Here is a 19,780-nt window from a genome sequence, read left to right as displayed (position 1 = left end):
CTATTATTTCTATATATTATCTATATATCTATGCTGTTTGCATAACAAGAGCATGCGCGTACTGTAAATTACAGTACAATATTTTCATCACTGACAATGGAAATATTTGTAATTGCATTTTTAAAAATTCTTTATTTTAAATTAAGTTACTTAATTATAGAAGTTATTTTATACAATATATACAAGTAGTATGTAGGCCTACATATAAATATTATCAACATAAATCATAAACATATTATACATATATCATTTTTAATATGGCAGCATGAAGGCTCAGTGGTAAGCACTGTCGCCTCACAGCAAGAAGGTCGCTGGTTCAAGCCTCAGCTGAACCAGTTGGCATTTCTGTGTGGAGTTTGGATGTTCTCCCCGTGTTGGTGTGGGTTTCCTCCGTGTGCTCCTTACATGTGCTATAGGTGAACTGGGTAAACAAAATTGGCCCTACTGTTTTTGTGTGGAAATAAGTGTTTATGGGTATTTCCCAATGCTGGGTACTGGGAAACACTAAGTATATGGATGCTCTTAGTATTCCCAATGCTTAGAGCATCCGCTGTGTAAAACATATGCTGATTAAAACTTATGCTGGAATAGTTGACGGTTCATTCCGCTGTGGCGACCTCTGATATAGAGACTAAGCTGAACAGAATAATATAATCGATCATACAAAAATAATAGTGTAGGACCTTCCAAAAGAGAAACAAATAAACAATTCTAAAATGTTTGAACATCATATTTGGTTTCCCAATAAAGCCTGTTATTTGTAGAGCTCCAGATATTCCGCAGGTTGTAGTTTTCTTCCAGTCCAGCAGGAAGCAGCAGCAGCTCCATCTCTCCCCCGCTGGTTTCGTGGAAACTTCTCAACGTCACGACGTCAGAGGAACAGCAATGGCGACAAGAGGCCCTGGGTTTTCTCGCACCCAAACAAGACGAGGAAAACCATGCAAAAACATCTTTCATAAAATTCGACAAGGCCAAGTCACCGGCGAGGGGTTAACTAGAGGATCACAGGTGAGATTATAAATGACATAAATGTCTAAATCGGCTCCAAAGCGTTTCTTTGACACTGTTTACATTTGAGGGCCCGAACAGCACTCCATTTAAAACACCTCTTAATCTGAAATACAGAACATTTCATCGAGTTCAAAGCGAATTATGATGTGTAACGGTAACGTTAGATGACTAATATGGTGTGGTTAGATTTAACTTTTTAATATGTGAAATTATCTTCCTGCTACTCAAAATATGTTGTTGACTGATTCTGGAGACAATTTAGGTAAACTTGGTTTAACTGTTACGCACATTCGTTCAGTGATAACTGTGACATGCTCCCTATATTGTATACCATGGTACTTTGAATAATGGATCTGAAATCACATACAAGTAACGTTATGTCTTCAAAGCAGCATTAACACTAACGTTATTTATTTGACTGTAAACAGTGTTTTACTTTGATATTCCCTGGCTGCTAAAATGATTTCACTATTAAAAATTTGTAAAGAATACTTTTCTGAAATTAAATTACTGAGAAAGTCTGAATGTGCGAATATAAAATAAATTTTACCTTAGTCTTTAGTCATGAAACAAAACGGGTCCAGTAACTGTAACTGCTATTACGGTAGCTTTAGAAGTATTTTACATTTAAATGTTATCAGTATTAATATAGACATTATATTTAACACAGCTATTCCAATGAATCATGTTCATCATCATATGAACTTGCACTCACAGGCCACTTCATTAGGTACACCTTACTAGTAACAGGTTGGACCCACTTTTGCCTTCAGAACTGCCTTAATGCTTCCTGGCATAGACTCAACAAGGTACTGGAAATATTCTTCAGAGATTTTAGTTCATATTGACATGATGGCATCACGCAGTTGCTGCAGAGTTTTCGGCTGCACATTTATGAGACGAATCTTCCCTTCCACCACATCTCAAAAGGGCTCTATTGGATTGAGATCTGGTGACTGTGGAAGCCATTTGAGTACAGTGAACTCATTGCCATGTTCAAGAAACCAGTCTGAGTTGCGCTTTGACATGCGCCCACAGAACGTCCGCTCACTGGATATTTTCGCTTTTTTGGACCATTCTCTGCAAACCCTAGAGATGGTTATGTGTGAAAATCCCAGTATATAAGCAGTTTCTGAAATACTCACACTAGCCTGTCTGGCACTTACAACCACGCCACGTTCAGAGTCACTTAAATCACCCTTCTTCCCCCATTGTGATGCTAGATTTAAACTGCAGCAGATCGTCTTGACTATGTCTATCTACATGCCTAAATGCATTGAGTTGCTGCCATGTGATTGGCTGATTAGAAATTTGTATTAACGAGCAGCTGGGCAGGTGTACCTAATAAAGTGGCCGGTGAGTGTATATCTCTTATTGTCGTTTTAATACATCTAAATCAGTGCATCTACACACAATAAAGGGTCCAGTCATTCAAATGCATAAAATTGATAATGTTATTTTTTAAATTCAATTCAATTTATCTCTATTTTTATAACGCTTTTACAATGTATATTGTGTCAAAGCAGCTTAACATAGAAGATTAGAGTAAATTGAAACAGTGTCAGTCCAGTTTTTAGAGTTGAAGTTTAGTTTAGTTCAGTGGGGTTTAATTTTAACTGCTTATAGTTCAAAAATGGAAGAGCAAATCCATCGATGGGCAGCTCCACAAGTTACGAACCATGCAAGCCAGTGGCGAGGAACAAACTTCACCAATTGATGAAAGTGAAAGAAAAAAACCTAGAGAGAATCCAGGCTCAGTTGGGCACAACCATTTCTCTTATGGCCAAACTTCTTGTGCAGAGCTGCAGTCTAAGCAACGGAGGCTGGAGAAAGCTGGACGTCCATCACGGAGAAGCTGCAGGTTTCTGGCTGATGTACAGCCTGGCCCTTCAGGATCAATGCAAGGATTCGTCTGTCACTGGGGTCTTACAGGAATCAGTCTCACGCTCTCCACTCCTCCATAACCACCACAGCAGCTGCTCAGGATACAGCCTGGTCCAATATTATGGAAACCAGAATAATAAAAACAGACTAACTAACAATTCTTTAGAGGATTTGGATTTGAAAAGCATTTGTGTTTTATGTGTATGCTAATGCAAAGAGATGTGTCTTTAATCTGGTTTTAAACTGACAGAGTGTGTCTGCTTCCCGAACTGTGCTAGGAAGGCTGTTCCAGAGTTTAAGTGACAGATATGAGAAAGATCTACCACCTACAGTTGAATTTAATATTCTGGGAATAATCAATTGTCCAGAATTAATTGAGCATCCTCCTGGATGTTAGGGGGTTGTAATACACCAGAAGCTCCCTCATATACGGGGGAGCTAAGCTGTTCAGGGCTTTGTAGGTAGTAAATTTTTTTAAATTATACAATATTTAATAGGGAGCCAAGCAGTGATGAAATAGAAAGAACAATGGTTTAACAAAAGTAATATTTAATGATGTCTCATATCAAGCTAAATCTGTTTTTCAAAGATAGCTGTATGTTTTAAAAGCTTTCAAATGTGTATCTTCTTTTTATGCCAGCATTTTCAGGCATTTATTAAGTGGTAATAAGTCAATCAAAATGAGGGGCAGATGTAACCCAGCCCAACTCTGCATAGTACATTATTGTCAGATATTTTCATGTATGTTTTATATATTTTTATAATATTTTAAATATATAATGGTAAAATGTGCCGTCACATTAGCTAAAATGCTACTATTTAAACTCCTTGTTTTGTGCGCCAAATGGTGGTTTTGAAACAACAATAGCAGACTTGATAACTGTTTGTTGTGGTTGTTTAATATAGTAACAATTGATGGATTCAGTTATTTTGACAGTACTGTTAATTGTACTATGAATTCAGGTCAAAAACACTGATCAGATTGCTGTTTGTATTTGTTCTGGGACTGCGTGGTGGCTCAGTGATTAGCACAGTTGCGTCACAGCAAGAAAGTCATTGTTTCGAGTCCCGGCTGGGCCAGTTGGCATTTCTGTGTGGAGTTTGCATGTTCTCACCGTGTTTGTGTGGATTTTTTCCAAGTGCTCCGGTTTCCCCTACAGTCCAAAGACATGAGCTAGCTATAGGTGAATTGTGTAAACAAAACTGGGCGTTGTGAATGTGAGAGAGTATGGGTGTTTCCCAGTACTGGAAGGGGCATCCGCTGATTAAAACATATGCTGTAATAGTTGGTGGTTCATTCCGCTGTTGCAACCTCTGATAAATGAGGGACTAAGCTAAAGGAAAATTTAATGAATGAATGTATTTGTTCAGTAAATGTTGCTGTTCAAATGTGAAATTGTAATCATCTGCTAATGCTAGCATGAGAATGTATTATGAAATGTTAAAAACATCTGTTAATGTCTGATTGTGTTGTTTGGTAATAAGTAATGGCTAAGAAAAAATTATATAATTTTATATAATATTATGAAAAGAAAAGATGGGAGTTTATATCAAAGCATAACTTAGTAGATTAGTACATGCGAGATGCATAAAAGTGTGTTTTTCGTTTCACTTTTGAAGAATAACTGAGGTTTGACCTTAGTTTATGAAGTAGTTTGTATTTTTAATGCTACGATAGTCCATGACAATACCAGAATTGCTAATGCAATGTATTTAATGTGTTCAATGCAGGTTCCTGTGGCTTTGTTGGAGGAGAGAGACAAAAGAGCTCAATGGCAGGGGATTCCAGTGTTACTAAGAAGGCTTCATAAGAGCAGCCATCCTAACAGCGATCTCTCCAAGATTCACAGCATAGTCATGGTATTCAGGACTTTCTTGTTGACACACAATGCATTGTTTTGTTTAACAAGTGATCACGGTCTTCATTCCTCACTTGGATTTGGCAGATTCTGGATATTTTAATTGTGATAATTGGTCAATTTGGTCATTCGAACTACTTTGCGAATCGTATTAAAATATCTGAATGAATTGATCTGAGTCTGTTTGTTGTGAATGGCAGTTCTATTGATTCTCAAATTATGATCATCAATGCAGCGATTGGCTGGGGGCAAAACGACCACTAAATTCATAGTAATGAAATAGTTTTGTTAAATCAGCTACACAATAACTTTCCACATTTATTGGCTATTTGTACATGTATTACAATTTCACGTGTCAAGAGTATTGACCTTATTCTTCAATGCGGAAGTGAGCTTGTTTTTGCGATTGTTTTAGAACTTCCGATTCATTAGCCTGTGTGAGAAATGACTAGGAATAATAAACGGCACAAAGCGGTCAAACTACTTGCTCTACAAACAAGTGTTTGCATGGCTATACAGACAAAGTAGAATGAGAACATATCAGTTTGCAACATCAAGCAGCAAAACATTCTTTTTGACGTCTAAAAATGAATGCTCATACACAAAGAATAAGGTGAATAGTATTCAGCCATTTTTTTAGTACTTTAACTTGTGTGAACTTTCTTTGTGGCAATATTTAAGTTTCCTAATCCTGTGGCATAAGACTTATCTGGCTTTTTTATTAAAATTTTAATCGAAAAAGCATTTTGAAATTTGAGAAGTGGTCTGCATCTACTGTGCAGCATCAAATCACACCCACATATTAGCTGTTAATGTTGTATGTGCCTGACTCTCTTAAAATACACACACACATACACACAAACACACAATTCTCTCACTGAGAATATTGGCCATGTCTATTATACACTCAGAAACTGTACTAAAGCTGGGGTGGTATCTTTTCAAAGTATGCATTTGTATCTAAAAGGCCGAAATTCGTATCCTTAGAGTAAATTAGTTGTAGCTATCATCAGTGTTGCGCAAAGTTATGTTAAGTAATCCATTACAAAATTGAGTGACTCCCCAATAAAGTAACTAGCTGCGTTACTTAGTAACTTTTTATGGTAAGTAATGTGATACTTTAATTTTGAGTTTCTTTTTATTACCTGGCTAAGGCTTGATTTCTTTCAGTTTTTTCTTTGTTTCTTTCTTTAATAGAGGAGCTCTGCAATTAACAGCACACTGTATATCCTACACCTACATTTACCTTTAAATATACACATCATAACCAAATATTTTAGGATAATGTTATCTGAGAACTTCCTGACCTCAGGGCAATACATGTCGTATATTTTACAGATTATTGAAAGTTTAAAGCAATGTGTTTGCTACTTTTGTATTAATTGTCAAAATCACTGTCTATTGAAACAATAATTCCCTTGTCCTTTTTTTCGATGCATTCAATATAATGAACACATTTTCTCATTGACTGAGGGACTCATTGTTTCTACATTAATTTTAATTCCGCAATTTATTTTTTAAAAGCTAATTAATTAAATTAAAAATTAACTCGTGTTTTTTTTTTTAAAGTAGCTCAAATATTAATACCGTTTTTTTTTAAAGCATGGTAATGCATTACTTTACTCGGTACTTACTTACAATGTTTCCTTTAAAAAGGTACCACCCCGTGACAGGTATCATACTTTTATTTCGGAGTGTATATTACATAACAGTTTTAAAGAATTTAAAAATATTCCGAATTTTTTTTTTTTTTTTTTTTACAATATTGTTATTGTTCAATTTAATACAGTACACTTTTAGGAAAACATCAGTAGTTGGTACATAATTTCAGTTTTACTTTTGCTTGAAGCGCAATCTAATCCTGTTTATATAAAAGCAGGTTTGAGCATGTAGACATGTTGCCATGACCACAACTACTGAATGAGTTTGAAGAACGAAACTGTCATGGATTGTGTCAAATTGTCCAATCAAATCCAGCTAACTGAGTAATCCACATAGGAAAACCAGACCCCAGATGGTAATTGAGTTGGTCTTGTGCTTGTCCAGGAGCTGTCGTCATTACTGTCCATGGAGGCCATTTCATTTGTCACAGAGGAGCGGAAGATGCCACAGGAGTCCATTTCGCCTAATACATATACATTTGACTTGTTTGGAGGAGTTGATGTGAGTAGTGATCATGCCTTCCCAGGATGTTTTATGTTTACATAACAATGACATATTAGATTTTAAAGCTGTAGTATTGTTAGGTTTAAAAAATGAGCACTGCAAAAATAGAGCTAAAGTTTCTAAATCGATATGAAGTTAAAGTTAGGATTATTAGTCCCCCTTTGATTTTTGTTTCTTTTTTTAACTATTTCCCAAATTATGTATAAGAGAGGAAGGAAATTTTCACAGCATGTCTGATATTATTTTCTCTTTTGGAGAAAGTCTTGTTTGTTTTATTTCAGCTAGAATTAAAGCTGTTTTTAATTTTTTAATAGCCATTTTGAGGTCAAAATTTTTAGCCCCTTTAAGCTATATATTTTTTTTGATAGTCTACAGAACAAACCATCATTATACAATAACTTGCTAAATTACCCTAACTTGTCTAGTTAACCTAATTAACCTAGTTAAACCTTTAAATGTCACTTTAAGCTGTATAAAAGTGTCTTGAAAAATATCTAGTCAAATAATATTAACTGTCATAAAGGCAAAGATAAAATTTATTAAAACTATTATGATTAGTAATGTGTTAATGTGTTAAACAATCTTCTCTCTGTTAAACAGAAATTGGGGAAAAAAATAAACGGGGCTAATAATTCAAGGGACTAATAATTCTGACTTCAGCTGTATGTATGTATGTATGTATGTATGTATGCATGTATGTATGGTATGTATGTATGTATGTATGTATGTATGTATGTATGTATGTATGTATGTATGTATACAGCATGCATGCATGTTGCTGTAAAAAAATTGTCATTTTGATACCCTAAAAACTTTTTTTTTAACTTTTTTGACAGTTATATTATATATTTGCTATATATATATATATATATATATATATATATATATATATATATATATATATATATATATATATATATATATATATATATATTGTATTATATTATATTTTTATATTATATTTTTATATTATGTTTCATTTTAATATAATATAATATAAGATAATATTACAGAACATAGATTTATATGGATTTTTTTATTGTCTTTTGTCTACAGTTGTTTATAGAGATTTTAATGCGGCCGACACTCACAATACAGCAAAACACACCCACAAGTAAGTGAATTCAATATTAAATCTATACCCCATTAATTTAACCATCTCGTGTTATTGCTTGCTTTTTTCATTGTAACACAAGTGTGGTTGATATGTTCAAATTGCATTAACAGTTTTCTTCCTTCTTTTCAGTGAGTGATGATCTCATTAAGGATTGTTTAAGTGTACTGTACAACTGCTGTATATGTGTAAGTATAATTAAATTTGCATGACTCTGGAAGATCAGAATTAATAGTTATATTAATACAAATTGGTTTGCTCATGAATAATGGCCTCTGCTTTGGTATGCCAGACAGAGGGCGTTACAAAAAGCCTTGCAGCGAGGGAGGATTTCGTTATGTACCTGTTCACTCTCATGTCCAACAAAAAAGTTTTCCTACAAACTGCCACTCTTATAGAGGACATTCTGAGCGTACGAAAGGTAATGGCAAATGCACTCACACTATACTTGTAAATTTTGGTTCAGTTTATTTATTTATTTTACAAGTAATCAGTAAAGCATTTTGGATATTATAATAGATTTATATAGTAAATAAATATATAAATTTAAACTTCATATTGTTCAAAGAATTCTAAATAAATTTACATTTAGTCATTTAGCAGATGCTCTTATCCAAAGCGACTTACAAATGAGGACAAGGAAGCAATTTACACAACTATAAGAGCAACAATGAATAAGTGCTATAGACAAGTTTCAGGTGTGTAAAGTCTAAGAAGGAAATCGTTAGTGATGCAAGTTTTTTTTTTTTTTTTTTATTTTTTTCTCAAGTACAGTTGGTGGTATAGCCAGAGAGGCAATTGTAGATTAGGAAGTGAAGTATGGACTAAATAGTTGAATAAATGTATCATGGTTTCCCCCTTTTAAGGTTTATTTATCAGATTTTTGTGACGGTTAACAAACAAAAGTAAAAGCGAAATTACAGTACTAATAGAAAAAAAATATATATAACAGTACAAAATTGATAAAAAAAATTAATTAAACCACTCTATAACCCTCATATTGTGCAACACACAGTATATGATGTGCATAAACAATATACTGTATGATGCGCATTAATTTTACAAATTAAGCATATAAACAGGTCACTACCGAAAGCTGAGGTTGGGAGCATGGTGTATTAGGTTAAATAAATAATAAAATGATGAAATAATAAAAAAAGAAAAGAGAGGGAAAAGGGAAAATATATTAGACTGAATAGGCTGGGGGTGACATGTTCTTCAAACTTGTGGTTTTATGTCAAGAAAGAGTTGTATGCTTGTGCTATAGCAGCACTAATAATGATTTGTGATGTTTCACGTGACACTAAAGGCATCAGAGGAATAAATTACTTAAAATCCTTAATCTAAAATTACTTAACATTTTTAAATATATTATATATTAAATATAATGTAATGTATTATATAAAGTATTTGATATATTATATATAAAGTGTTTTTCATGAATTTTACAAATATTATTTGTTACATTCCAGTAATAAATAAATTATTAAATAATGTTATTTTATTTAATTGACATTTATAATTAAACTATTTCATTTACGTAGTAAATATTTAATTAATTAGTATTTAAATAAAGTAAATATATCAAATTTGAAAAAGTATCATCGACAATTTTCACCTCAGGAAATTATCCAGCTGGAAGAAATTCCCAATTTGGACAGTCTGGTTCAGAGCTTCAACCAGCAACAGCTTGCCAACTTTTGTCGGATCCTGTCAGTCACCATATCAGAGCCGGACGTGGGTGTTGATGACAAGCACACTCTTCTAGCCCGCAGTACCCAGCAAAAAAACAGCACATGTCCATCACACGCTGAGAACAACCAGGGTGAGAAAAACATGATTGAAGCAAAAGCAGTTTTAAAATACCAACATATGATTTATAGTTTGACATGATCTCACACCTCTGCTGATCTTTCTTCAGTGGCTCTATTGAACATCCCAGGTTTCATTGAGCGCCTTTGTAAACTCGCCACAAGGAAAGTTACGGAAGCGGCGGATGCCTCTGCCAGGCTGGAGCTGGAGGACTGGCACAGCTGGCTTGACAATGCACTGGTGCTGGACACTCTCATGCAGCTGGCAATAGAGGAGGCAGAGCAGAGCAGTACAGGTCAGATCTTTTTCTTCTGTTTTGTATTTTCCATCCTTTCCTACATTTTGGGAAGCATATACCTGGAGAAGAGCAAACTTGGAGCAAATTGATGGTTTTCAATCACATGACCTGTGTGGAGACTTGGTGGGCAAAAATACAATGAGGCATAATGCCAGCCACTGGGTTCTCCATAGAAATGCAGCAAAAACCATTCATATTTCTATCTGTTTGAAGCTATGAATATTTAGATCACATATCAACAGAACGAGATAGGATTACAAACTGTAAATTGTGAAACTTTTGCGAACAATATACTGCACCTGCACCCTTATGTCCCTATCTTAGCTACAATTCAGCTGTTTAAATCTGTCTTGTGGATGTTTCTCAGCTATTTAGTCATTGGTGATGGTGTTATAGCTCGGAAGTGTCTGCTTTTAGATTTTGGTGTCGTTTTTTTTTTTGGTTACATTTATTTTTGCTTGTAGGGAAAATCTGTTTATTCATTTCTGTTCTTTATCCTTTGACTTTGCATTGTAATTGATACTTTAATTGCACTTAACCTGCAAATTAAAATAGGAACCATGTAACAAACACAAATGTACTGATAGTTATATGTACTATAATGGTATGGGTCAGTACCATTCAACACAAATCCATAAATGTATCCTTTTTGGTTGTTCTTTCTCTGAAGGAATTCTGTTGAAGCACAGCACTTGTCTCATGTCGGTTCGTAATGCTATATCATACTGCACAACAATAATCAGTTTTTTAGAAAAAAAATGAAGAAATAACCCCTTGACTTGGTGGTCAACGGGATTTTTTTTATCTGCACAGACTCAAAATCAGGTTTACAAGTACTTGAGTCTTTGAAGACCGAACACCCTACAATCGTCAACATAATAGACCAAGTAGAGACATTAAAGTAACATTTTAATATTGTATTTTGTTTAATACTCTGCATTACAGTTTTTGCTATTAATAAGCCGATTCAGTTGGACATGCCAGAATGTAAAATACTAGTATCTGATAATAAGCTTGTATTTTCTTTGTGCTTCTTTAACAAATGGAGAATGAATTAGTGTGAATGAGCACATAATAAACTATAAGCAAAGCACTAAATAATTGGACTGTTATTACTTTGAAAGTAGATATGACCATGTTTTATGTACATGACACCCAATCGTCATACAATGATCACTTTTTTTTTTGTATTGCCTTTGATTCATGTAATAATATGATTTTAATAGAATGTTCATTTTTAAAGATGACAGGCGATGCTTTAATTCAGAAAACATTTTAATAGACATTTTTTAAAGGTTTCTTCTGTATTATTTTTATTTTTTTAAATATATTTTTTTTTGTATTCTATTTTTGAATGAACTGTATTTGTGGGTATTTTATGTGCTGACCATTTTCAAGACAAAACTGGTGAATTGTAAATGAATTATTGTCTGTTGAACTAGTCTTATTGTCTTATTGAACTAGTTGGTGTTGCTGACCTTGCATTAAATGCTAATATATCCTCATCTCTTTCACTCCTTGGTGTCTTTTAGAGTCATCTGATGAGAGCTCTCTGTCCTCCAGTCCACTCAGACACAGACTGCCTCAGTCTATGAAGATAGTGCACGAGATCATGTATAAAGTGGAGGTTCTCTATGTGCTGTGTGTGCTGCTTATGGGCCGACAGCGAAATCAGGTAATGCCATGAGACTGAAGGGACTGTAAAGATGAACAAATCTGACATGTCAGGATAATGTACTAAGAAGTGGCTCAGGTTAATTTGTAGTTTTACACTGTTATATACATTTTTTGCTCAAATTTTACAATACAATTTTTTTGAAAGTGGCCTCTTCTGGCCCCAAAGGTTGCAATTATTTGATTAAAATATGGTAAGAGGGCGATATTATAATTAGTAATTGTAATAAATATATTTATTGTATATAAATAACATGTATTCTATAAAAAAAAATATATATATATATATTTATATATATATATATATATATATATATGTATGTATATAAATATATTCTACTTTATTTTTATAGCCGTTCTTCTGACTTAAAACTGCAAACTATCTTCAGTAAATTTCCTTCTTTTTAATCAAATCTTCGACTCTGAGTCTTCTCTTTATCTGACACACCAGACTTTTATTTTGACTGTTAATCTTCATCCCAACAATATATTTTTAAATAAAATCTATTTTTGTGACTCAAAGCTGATTTTCAGCATCAATACTTCATGTTGAAATGTTATTTGATACTTCAGAATTCATTAGAATGTACTGATTTTATTAATTTTATTAAAACAAAAACAAGTTTTGAACAGTGATGTATTTTATTAGACATTTTATTGATATTTTTACTCTTCTGACACAGGTTCACAGAATGTTGGCAGAGTTCAAGTTAATTCCAGGACTCAATAACCTATTTGATAAGTTAATCTGGAGGAAGCAGCCATTTGGTCATATTCTGCATCGGCAGAACCAGAGCTGTGACTGCAGTCCAGTAAGAAGTATTCCTTCATTTTTTCTATATGAATGACTCTTAATTCTGGATGACCATATACCTCTTCTGTCCTCTACATCAGGAGATCTCCTTCAAGATTCAGTTCCTCAGGCTCCTGCAGAGCTTCAGTGATCATCACGAGTGAGATGCAAACATCACTGACTTCAATAAAGTTACTTAGCCTCCATTAGACTGACTTTAAGCCTTTTTTGATTACAGGAATAAATATCTTCTACTAAGTGGACAGGAGCTGAATGAACTGAGTGACATCTATCTGAATGCTAACATCTTTGAAATGGAAGCACTGAACAACACAGACAGGCATGGGGACTGCTTTATTTATATCATAATATTTTGGTGCTTCTTTATTGATAATTGTTTTAACTTTTTGTGAACTGGGTTATATTGACTGTGCTTATGTTTTAATTTACAGGAATCTTGTGTGTGATGGTAAAAAAGGTCTTCTTACACGGTTAATCTCAGTCATGAAGAAGGAGCCAATTGACTCTTCATTCAGGTGAGATCTTCAGTTATATGTTTGTTTTCTTTGACTTAAAGCCATGTTATACTTCAAGCAGAATCCAGGAACAAATGGATGTGATGAAATTTTGCACAAAATCAGACTAAAATCAAGTTTGAATGGAGTTCAGGAGTTTAAACACCGAAATTTACCAATTTCCCCATCTTTGAACTGCCATTGGTTGGTGATGATTATGCTATAAGTAGGTCTGGCTTTGAGGCTACGCATTCTTTGACCATTTATTACAGTGCGTTTCAGTCTGTCAGGTTCAGACATCCATTTAAAATATAAACTATGCTTTAATGTAGAAATTGAAGTGTGAGGCTAATTGAAAGCAGCACAAAAAATAAATTTGCTGTTAATATATTGGGGCCTGGCTGCATGGTGGCGCAGTGGGTTGCACAATTGCCTCACAGCAAGAAGATCGCTGGTTCAAGCCTTGGCTGGGTCAGTTGGCATTTCTGCGTGGAGTTTGCATGTTCTCCCCTTGTTCACGTGGGTGCTCAGGTTTCTCGCACAAGTCCGAAAACATGTGGTATAGGTGAATTGGGTAGGCTAAATTGTCCGTAGTGTATGTGTGTGAATGAGTGTGTATGGATGTTTCCCAGTGATGGGTTGCAAAGGAAGGGCATCTGCTGCTGGAAGGGCATCTGCTGCGTAAAACATATGCCGGATAAGTTGGCAGTTCATTCCCCTGTGGTGACCCCTGATTAATAAAGGGACTAAGCCGAAAAGAGAATGAATGAATGAATTAATGAATATTGGGGTCTTTAAAGGCCTCTTTGTTTCCAGCATCTTGTGTTTGGTCAAATGATATTTCCCTCTGCAACTGGCTTCAGGTTTTGGCAGGCAAGAGCAGTGGAGAGCTTTTTGAGAGGAACGCCATCATATGCTGATCAAGTGTTTCTTCTCAGAAGAGGCTTATTAGAGGTAAATGCTAAAAGTGTGTGATGCAGTTTTATTGCTTGAACATACAGTACGAAATGTTGCTGTTCAATAAGATTTTTTGTTTTGTATTTGTAATTAACACTTTTATTCAGAACAGATCAATTGAACCTTTCTAAAGAGACTGTAAAGGCACTTATAATTTTACCTAAAACATTTTCACAACATAACTTTTCACACATTTTTTGAAAAATATTAGGGAGCACAGCTGTTTTCAACATTAATAATAGGAAATATTGTTAACACTTTAATGTAAGTATGAATACTCACTATTAACTATTAGCTGCCTATTATTTGGCCATAAAAGTACATATTGCATACATTCTGCATGATATATTTTACATGTCTAATCTTACCCAATAAATAAATTACTACCTTATTAACTATCAGCAAACAGATTATGAGTTTATTGAGGCAATTGTTAAAGTTAATTGTTTAATTGTGAGAATTTTACCTTAAAATAAAGTGTGACCAAAATATTTCTTAAAATTCTGATGTTGAAAATGTAGGAATACTTTACATTATAAAGTATATTCAAATTGTAAATACCTAATTTAAAACTATAATATCGTTTCACAGTTTAACTGTATTTTTTATCAAATAAATGCAGCAATGAGGCTTCCTACCAACCCAGCCTTTCGAATGGCAGTGTAGCTTTATAAGAATATTGGAAACACTTTTCACTAGGGATGTCATGATCAGATTTTCTTCCCTCGAGTCCGAGTCATTTGATTTTGAGTATCTAACGATACTAAAACCCGATCCAATAAAAAAAAAGAATAAAGAAGAGCAAAGAAACCAATCCAGAATCTTCTTTATATTTTGTTCAATTCACCGAATTTTTTTACATTCAACAACTCTAAGAAACAGATCACTTCTGTGAGGTAGCTTGAACAATCAAGTAATAAATACCATAAATTCTTCACTTTTGGATTTTAGTGCAACAGGAAATGTAAAAAAATCTAATATTAAAACAAACAGCACCTCAACTTAAAATGCTCGGATCTGGACCGTCCTACTTTTCACTATTAATTAGTGGCTTATTACCTGCCTGTTATTAAGGTAATGGCTGTTTATTAGTTCTCATAAAGTACATATTCTGCATGATCTTACTTTACATGCCTAAACATTCCCAATACGTAAACCCAACTACTGCCTTATTAACTGTTTATAAGGAGCAGATTAACACTTTATTAAGACACAAATCATAATTAATTGCTTTGTATTAGCAAGAATTGTACCTTAAAACAAAAGAGTGAGCGGAATATTAAATCATTTCCTCATTTTCTTCTTTCAGCACATTCTCTATTGCATCATTGACAGTGGCTGCAAGTCCCATGACGTTCTTCAGAGTTACTTTGACTTACTTGGTGAGCTCATGAAGTTCAACATCGATGCCTTCAAAAGATTTAACAAATACGTCACCACTGAGGAGAAGGTGGGCTTACAGTCGGACTCAGTGATTTATTTATTTTTAGTTTTTGCTGAAGTGATCCAGTACATGTCAAATCTGTTTTTATCCCTTGGACACTACAGTTTCAGATGTTCCTGACTCAGATCAACAGCTCTCTGGTGGACTCCAACATGCTGGTGCGATGTATCGTCTTGTCTTTGGACCGCTTCGAGAATGAGACTAATGACGTGAAAGGTTAGACTGGAGTGATTGAATGATAAATGGATTCAAGGAATGAAAAATTAGATAATTCTTAAAAACACTGTTTCTTTGTCCTGCAGTGGTTGAAGTGTTTTCAGAGTGCCGCCTCTTGTCCTACATGGCTTAGGTGGAAAACAGGTTGCTCTTCCTTTTTTACAACTGATCAGCATCATCAATGTACAAACCCTCACTCAGGTGAGTTGGTTTTTTATGTTAGGGCTCACAAACATGTGGCTAAGAATTAGTACCACTAGTGCAAATGCTCATTTGCTTTTTTTTTTTAAATAAGTTTTATTTGGTCATTGAATAGACTTACAATAGTCACCAATTCCAGGATAAATTTTCTGATATGCATAAACTTACTAAAAAACAAACAAGAAAAATCCAAACAAAAAACAAACACCCTAACTTCAGCCTGTAAGTATACTATACGGTGATAATCAAAACACTTTTTAGTTTCAATACATTGCTTTATGGAAAAGTATCCCCTATGAAGTGACGGAAGAAAGGGCCTCAAATCTTGTGAAATTTGTCCAGTGTTCCCTTTTAAAAGATATTTGGTTTGTACCAAGTGCAGAGTAGATATCAATTCTTCAAGCCATTGTTTAGCAGTTGGAGGATACACATTTTGTCCAGTACAATAATAACATTTTTTAGCTTTTATCAAACAATATGTTAGAAATTTCTGTCATACACTGCTCAATGAATATGTATAATCAGATCCTAATATAATAAGTACTGTGTCAGGATCTACGTGTGGATCAAAAACATTGGTTTTGCACCTTTGACACTGTAAGCAAGACGGAGCATTTTTTTTTTTTTTACTATAAAAACAAATATTTTCTCTTAATTGATCTTCACTCATGTAGAAAAAAATTAGTTTTACTATAAATAATATATATATATATATATATATATATATATATATATATATATATATATATATATATATATAATTTTTTATTTATTTATTTATTTTTAAAATATTTATTTTCAAAAACTATAGAGTACACAAGATATGTCACTTATATACTTTTGAATGGGGAAAAGTGTAACTGTCAATATGGCGAATGAAGCCCTGCCTTCTAGTATTGGAGCCAATCAGCGATTGCTATAGAAGGACAATTCTCCTGGGGAGGGGCTTGGACCAGATGTGAGCTTCTGCAGATTTTGTGTGATATGAACATTTAGAAATGAAACTAAATTGGCAGTTGTTGTTTAATTTTATTGGTTATTCGTAATATGAAATGTAATTAGAAGTTTGATAAGAACTTTTGGAAACTTTGATGTTTCCCCATTCAAACAGAATGCCCGACCATACTGCCTCGAAAGGTGGTTTAATGATGGTTGCCAAGTGTAATGACTTGCCTTAAAGGGACTTTGTTAGTGATTTAATTTTGTAGTTAAGATTCAGCTCAATATTTTGTATCCCAGCTTCTTACGGCTAATGTGCAGTGAGTTTTAGTTCAAAACGAAACTAAAAAGAGATCAACTAGCTTCAACTTTTATTCAAATTTGTTTATAAATATTCAGAAATTAAACACTCATTTCATAAGTGAGTCATCATGCCGTTAGTTATCTCCTGTTGCCTTTGTGACGTTTTTTCATAGGGTGTATCAGCTGCAAACAACTCTGACAGACAGCAGTCAAGCAATTGCTCTGGATGAAGGAAACTATATATTACATTTATATATTTCATATCGCAGCCTCTTGCAATTAGCTAAGCGCAACGTTTCACATCACGATTTCGATTCCTTTTTGATTAATCTCACAGCCGTACTGTCAGTCTAAGCCTTAGGGGTTTTAAGTTGCAGAGTATATTGTATAAGTATCTGCGGATTAAGATTTTAATTTTACATGTGTACTTTATACATTGGCTATTTCTAAATGTAAACGATCCAATATATGTCATACATAACTGACACTAACTATGCTTTTTATTTATTTTTATATATTTTCCAATTATTGTTTGTGTGCGTGTATTTGTCATTTCATTTTGTTTGTGTGGAGGGGTTTTGAATAATATTTGTTTCTGTTTTTCTGTAAAGCTATCTTGTTATTTCTGTAAATATATAAAGAATAGATAAGAAAAAAAGACCAAAACAACATTTAGTGTATATTATATTTTTCATAACCGGTATGAACATAGAGATTGTATTTCTGAGTTCTTAGAAAATGTGTGTTTTTTTATGCGCATCACTGACCCTATAAAACCAACTGCTATGATTTTTGACCAATCCCAGGAGAATGTGAGCTGTCTGAACACCAGTCTTGTGATTCTGATGCTGGCGAGGAGACGGGGCAAGCTGCCTCTGTACCTAAGCGCTCTGCGGGAGAAGGAGTATTCGGAGAAATACCCCGGCTGCCTGCTCAACAACTTCCACAACCTGCTGCGCTTCTGGCAGCACCACTACCTCAACAAAGACAAGGACAGCACCTGCCTGGAGAATGTGAGCTCTCGCCTCCATTAACCAAACACACAATCGTGTCATGCTTATGAGCTAATAAAAGCATTACCTTTTGTATCCCTTTCCACCCAGAGTTCTTGTATTCCCTTTACATACTGGAAGGAGACCGTCTCAGTGCTGCTGGGGTCTGGTAGAAGCTCTCGCTGTGCCATTGCCACCTATATCGATGAACCCTACAGAGACCTGGACAGAGACTTCATGGAGCTTTCACTAGAGACTGAGAGGACTCTCTTTACATCACAAACACATCCTGCCTGCGGTTATAACAGCTAGTCCATTCAGATTCATTGCGGATTTGGTGTGTGTGAAGTTATATTTCGAGAGTTTTGATCTGCTTGTGTGTTTGTGTGTACAGGTTTATGTGGTTTACAGGGATACAAAGTTGTATAATGACATGGGTATGACCTATTTGTACTCCTATTAAATAATGTCGCTGTAATGATAGCACCTTACTGGGACATACTTAATGTCCCTGTAATTTGAAAGTGCTTAAAATCCTACTTTACGGGGTCTGTTCCATTCAAAATTGTTCATGTTTCCTGTGAGGGTTGGGTTTTGCGGTAGAGCCATACAATAAGGGTTTTTTACTGTATAAAAGGCATTACGCCTATGGGGAGTCCCTGGAAACCATGTATACAAGTGTGTGTGTTGGCTCAAAGTATTACACGTGAATTGAATGTGCTTGGGAATAAGTAATGCCACTTTTTAGTTGTGTGTGCAATGGCACTAGAGTCCGGGTGTTTTCAGCTGGCGAATAGAGTTTTTACAGCTGCCTTGTTTTTCTAGCGCTGGGTTTTCGCCTCCTCTGGGTTGAGTTTTCAGTGAACTGTCATTAGTGGTCACTTGATGAGCAGGATCCTGGAAATTGTCAGGAAGAGCCTCACTGCCCATTGTCCCTCACTGCAAAAAAAAAGTAAAATCAGGGACATCCTAATGTCTGATTGTTTGGTTGGCTTAGTTTACATACTGCCTGTATATTTATGTATATGTAGTTCTCACTTCAATTGTACTTTCAGCCTGAAATCACAGTGACTACACAAAGTAACAAAAGAAAATAAATAATTTGTTTTATCACAAGTGTGTTTCTGTGTATGCGGCTTCTACAGTCGACTGATTGCTTGATTTGTTTTCATCACAATGAGGTAAGTGGGTGAGGTAAGTGGTTTTGATCAAATCCATCTTAGTACACTTAGAGGGATAGTTTATTTAAAAAAAATTCTGTCATCATTTATACAACCTTTACTTGGTTCGAACCTTTTTTTTTATTTTATTTATTCTGTTAAATAAAAGAAAATATTTTGAAGCACGCTGACAACCTGTAACCTTAGTATTTGGTTTTGCTACTGGGCATGTCAGTGATTTTCAGCTTTCTTCAAAGTATTTTTGTGTGTGTGTGTTTAAAAAAGGTTTAGAACCACTTGATCAGTAAAAAGTACATTTCATTTTTGGGGGAATTACCCCTTTTCCAGGTGAAGCTTGTGCTAGTTCAGTTAACTTAACAAACCTTCAAGTTTTACTGTTTGTATAGAACAGGAGTGCTGTGCATATGTAAAGGTGTTGCAT

At 34.5% G+C, this 19,780-nt stretch overlaps 1 protein-coding gene across 1 annotated transcript; it reads left to right on the top strand.

Moving 5' to 3' along the window:
• The first annotated feature begins 870 nt into the window (after positions 1–870).
• trpc4apb (transient receptor potential cation channel, subfamily C, member 4 associated protein b) lies at positions 871–19,780 on the top strand. The gene is given in 20 exon segments (NM_001310093.3): positions 871–1,008; positions 4,627–4,755; positions 6,801–6,917; positions 7,977–8,034; positions 8,167–8,222; positions 8,327–8,455; positions 9,658–9,859; positions 9,956–10,141; positions 11,677–11,819; positions 12,502–12,630; positions 12,713–12,771; positions 12,850–12,951; positions 13,064–13,147; positions 13,990–14,080; positions 15,393–15,533; positions 15,632–15,743; positions 15,830–15,902; positions 15,905–15,944; positions 17,993–18,199; positions 18,290–19,780. Coding segments are annotated over 20 exon segments (2,382 nt in total). The 5' UTR covers positions 871–885; the 3' UTR covers positions 18,491–19,780.

Source organism: Danio rerio, chromosome 23 (assembly GCF_052040795.2).
Source record: "Danio rerio strain M-AB ecotype USA chromosome 23, GRCz13ab, whole genome shotgun sequence".
Taxonomy (NCBI): Eukaryota; Metazoa; Chordata; class Actinopteri; order Cypriniformes; family Danionidae; genus Danio; species Danio rerio.
The sequence above is the reverse complement of the archived record's forward strand: the minus strand, read 5'-3'. Positions and strand labels throughout refer to the sequence as shown.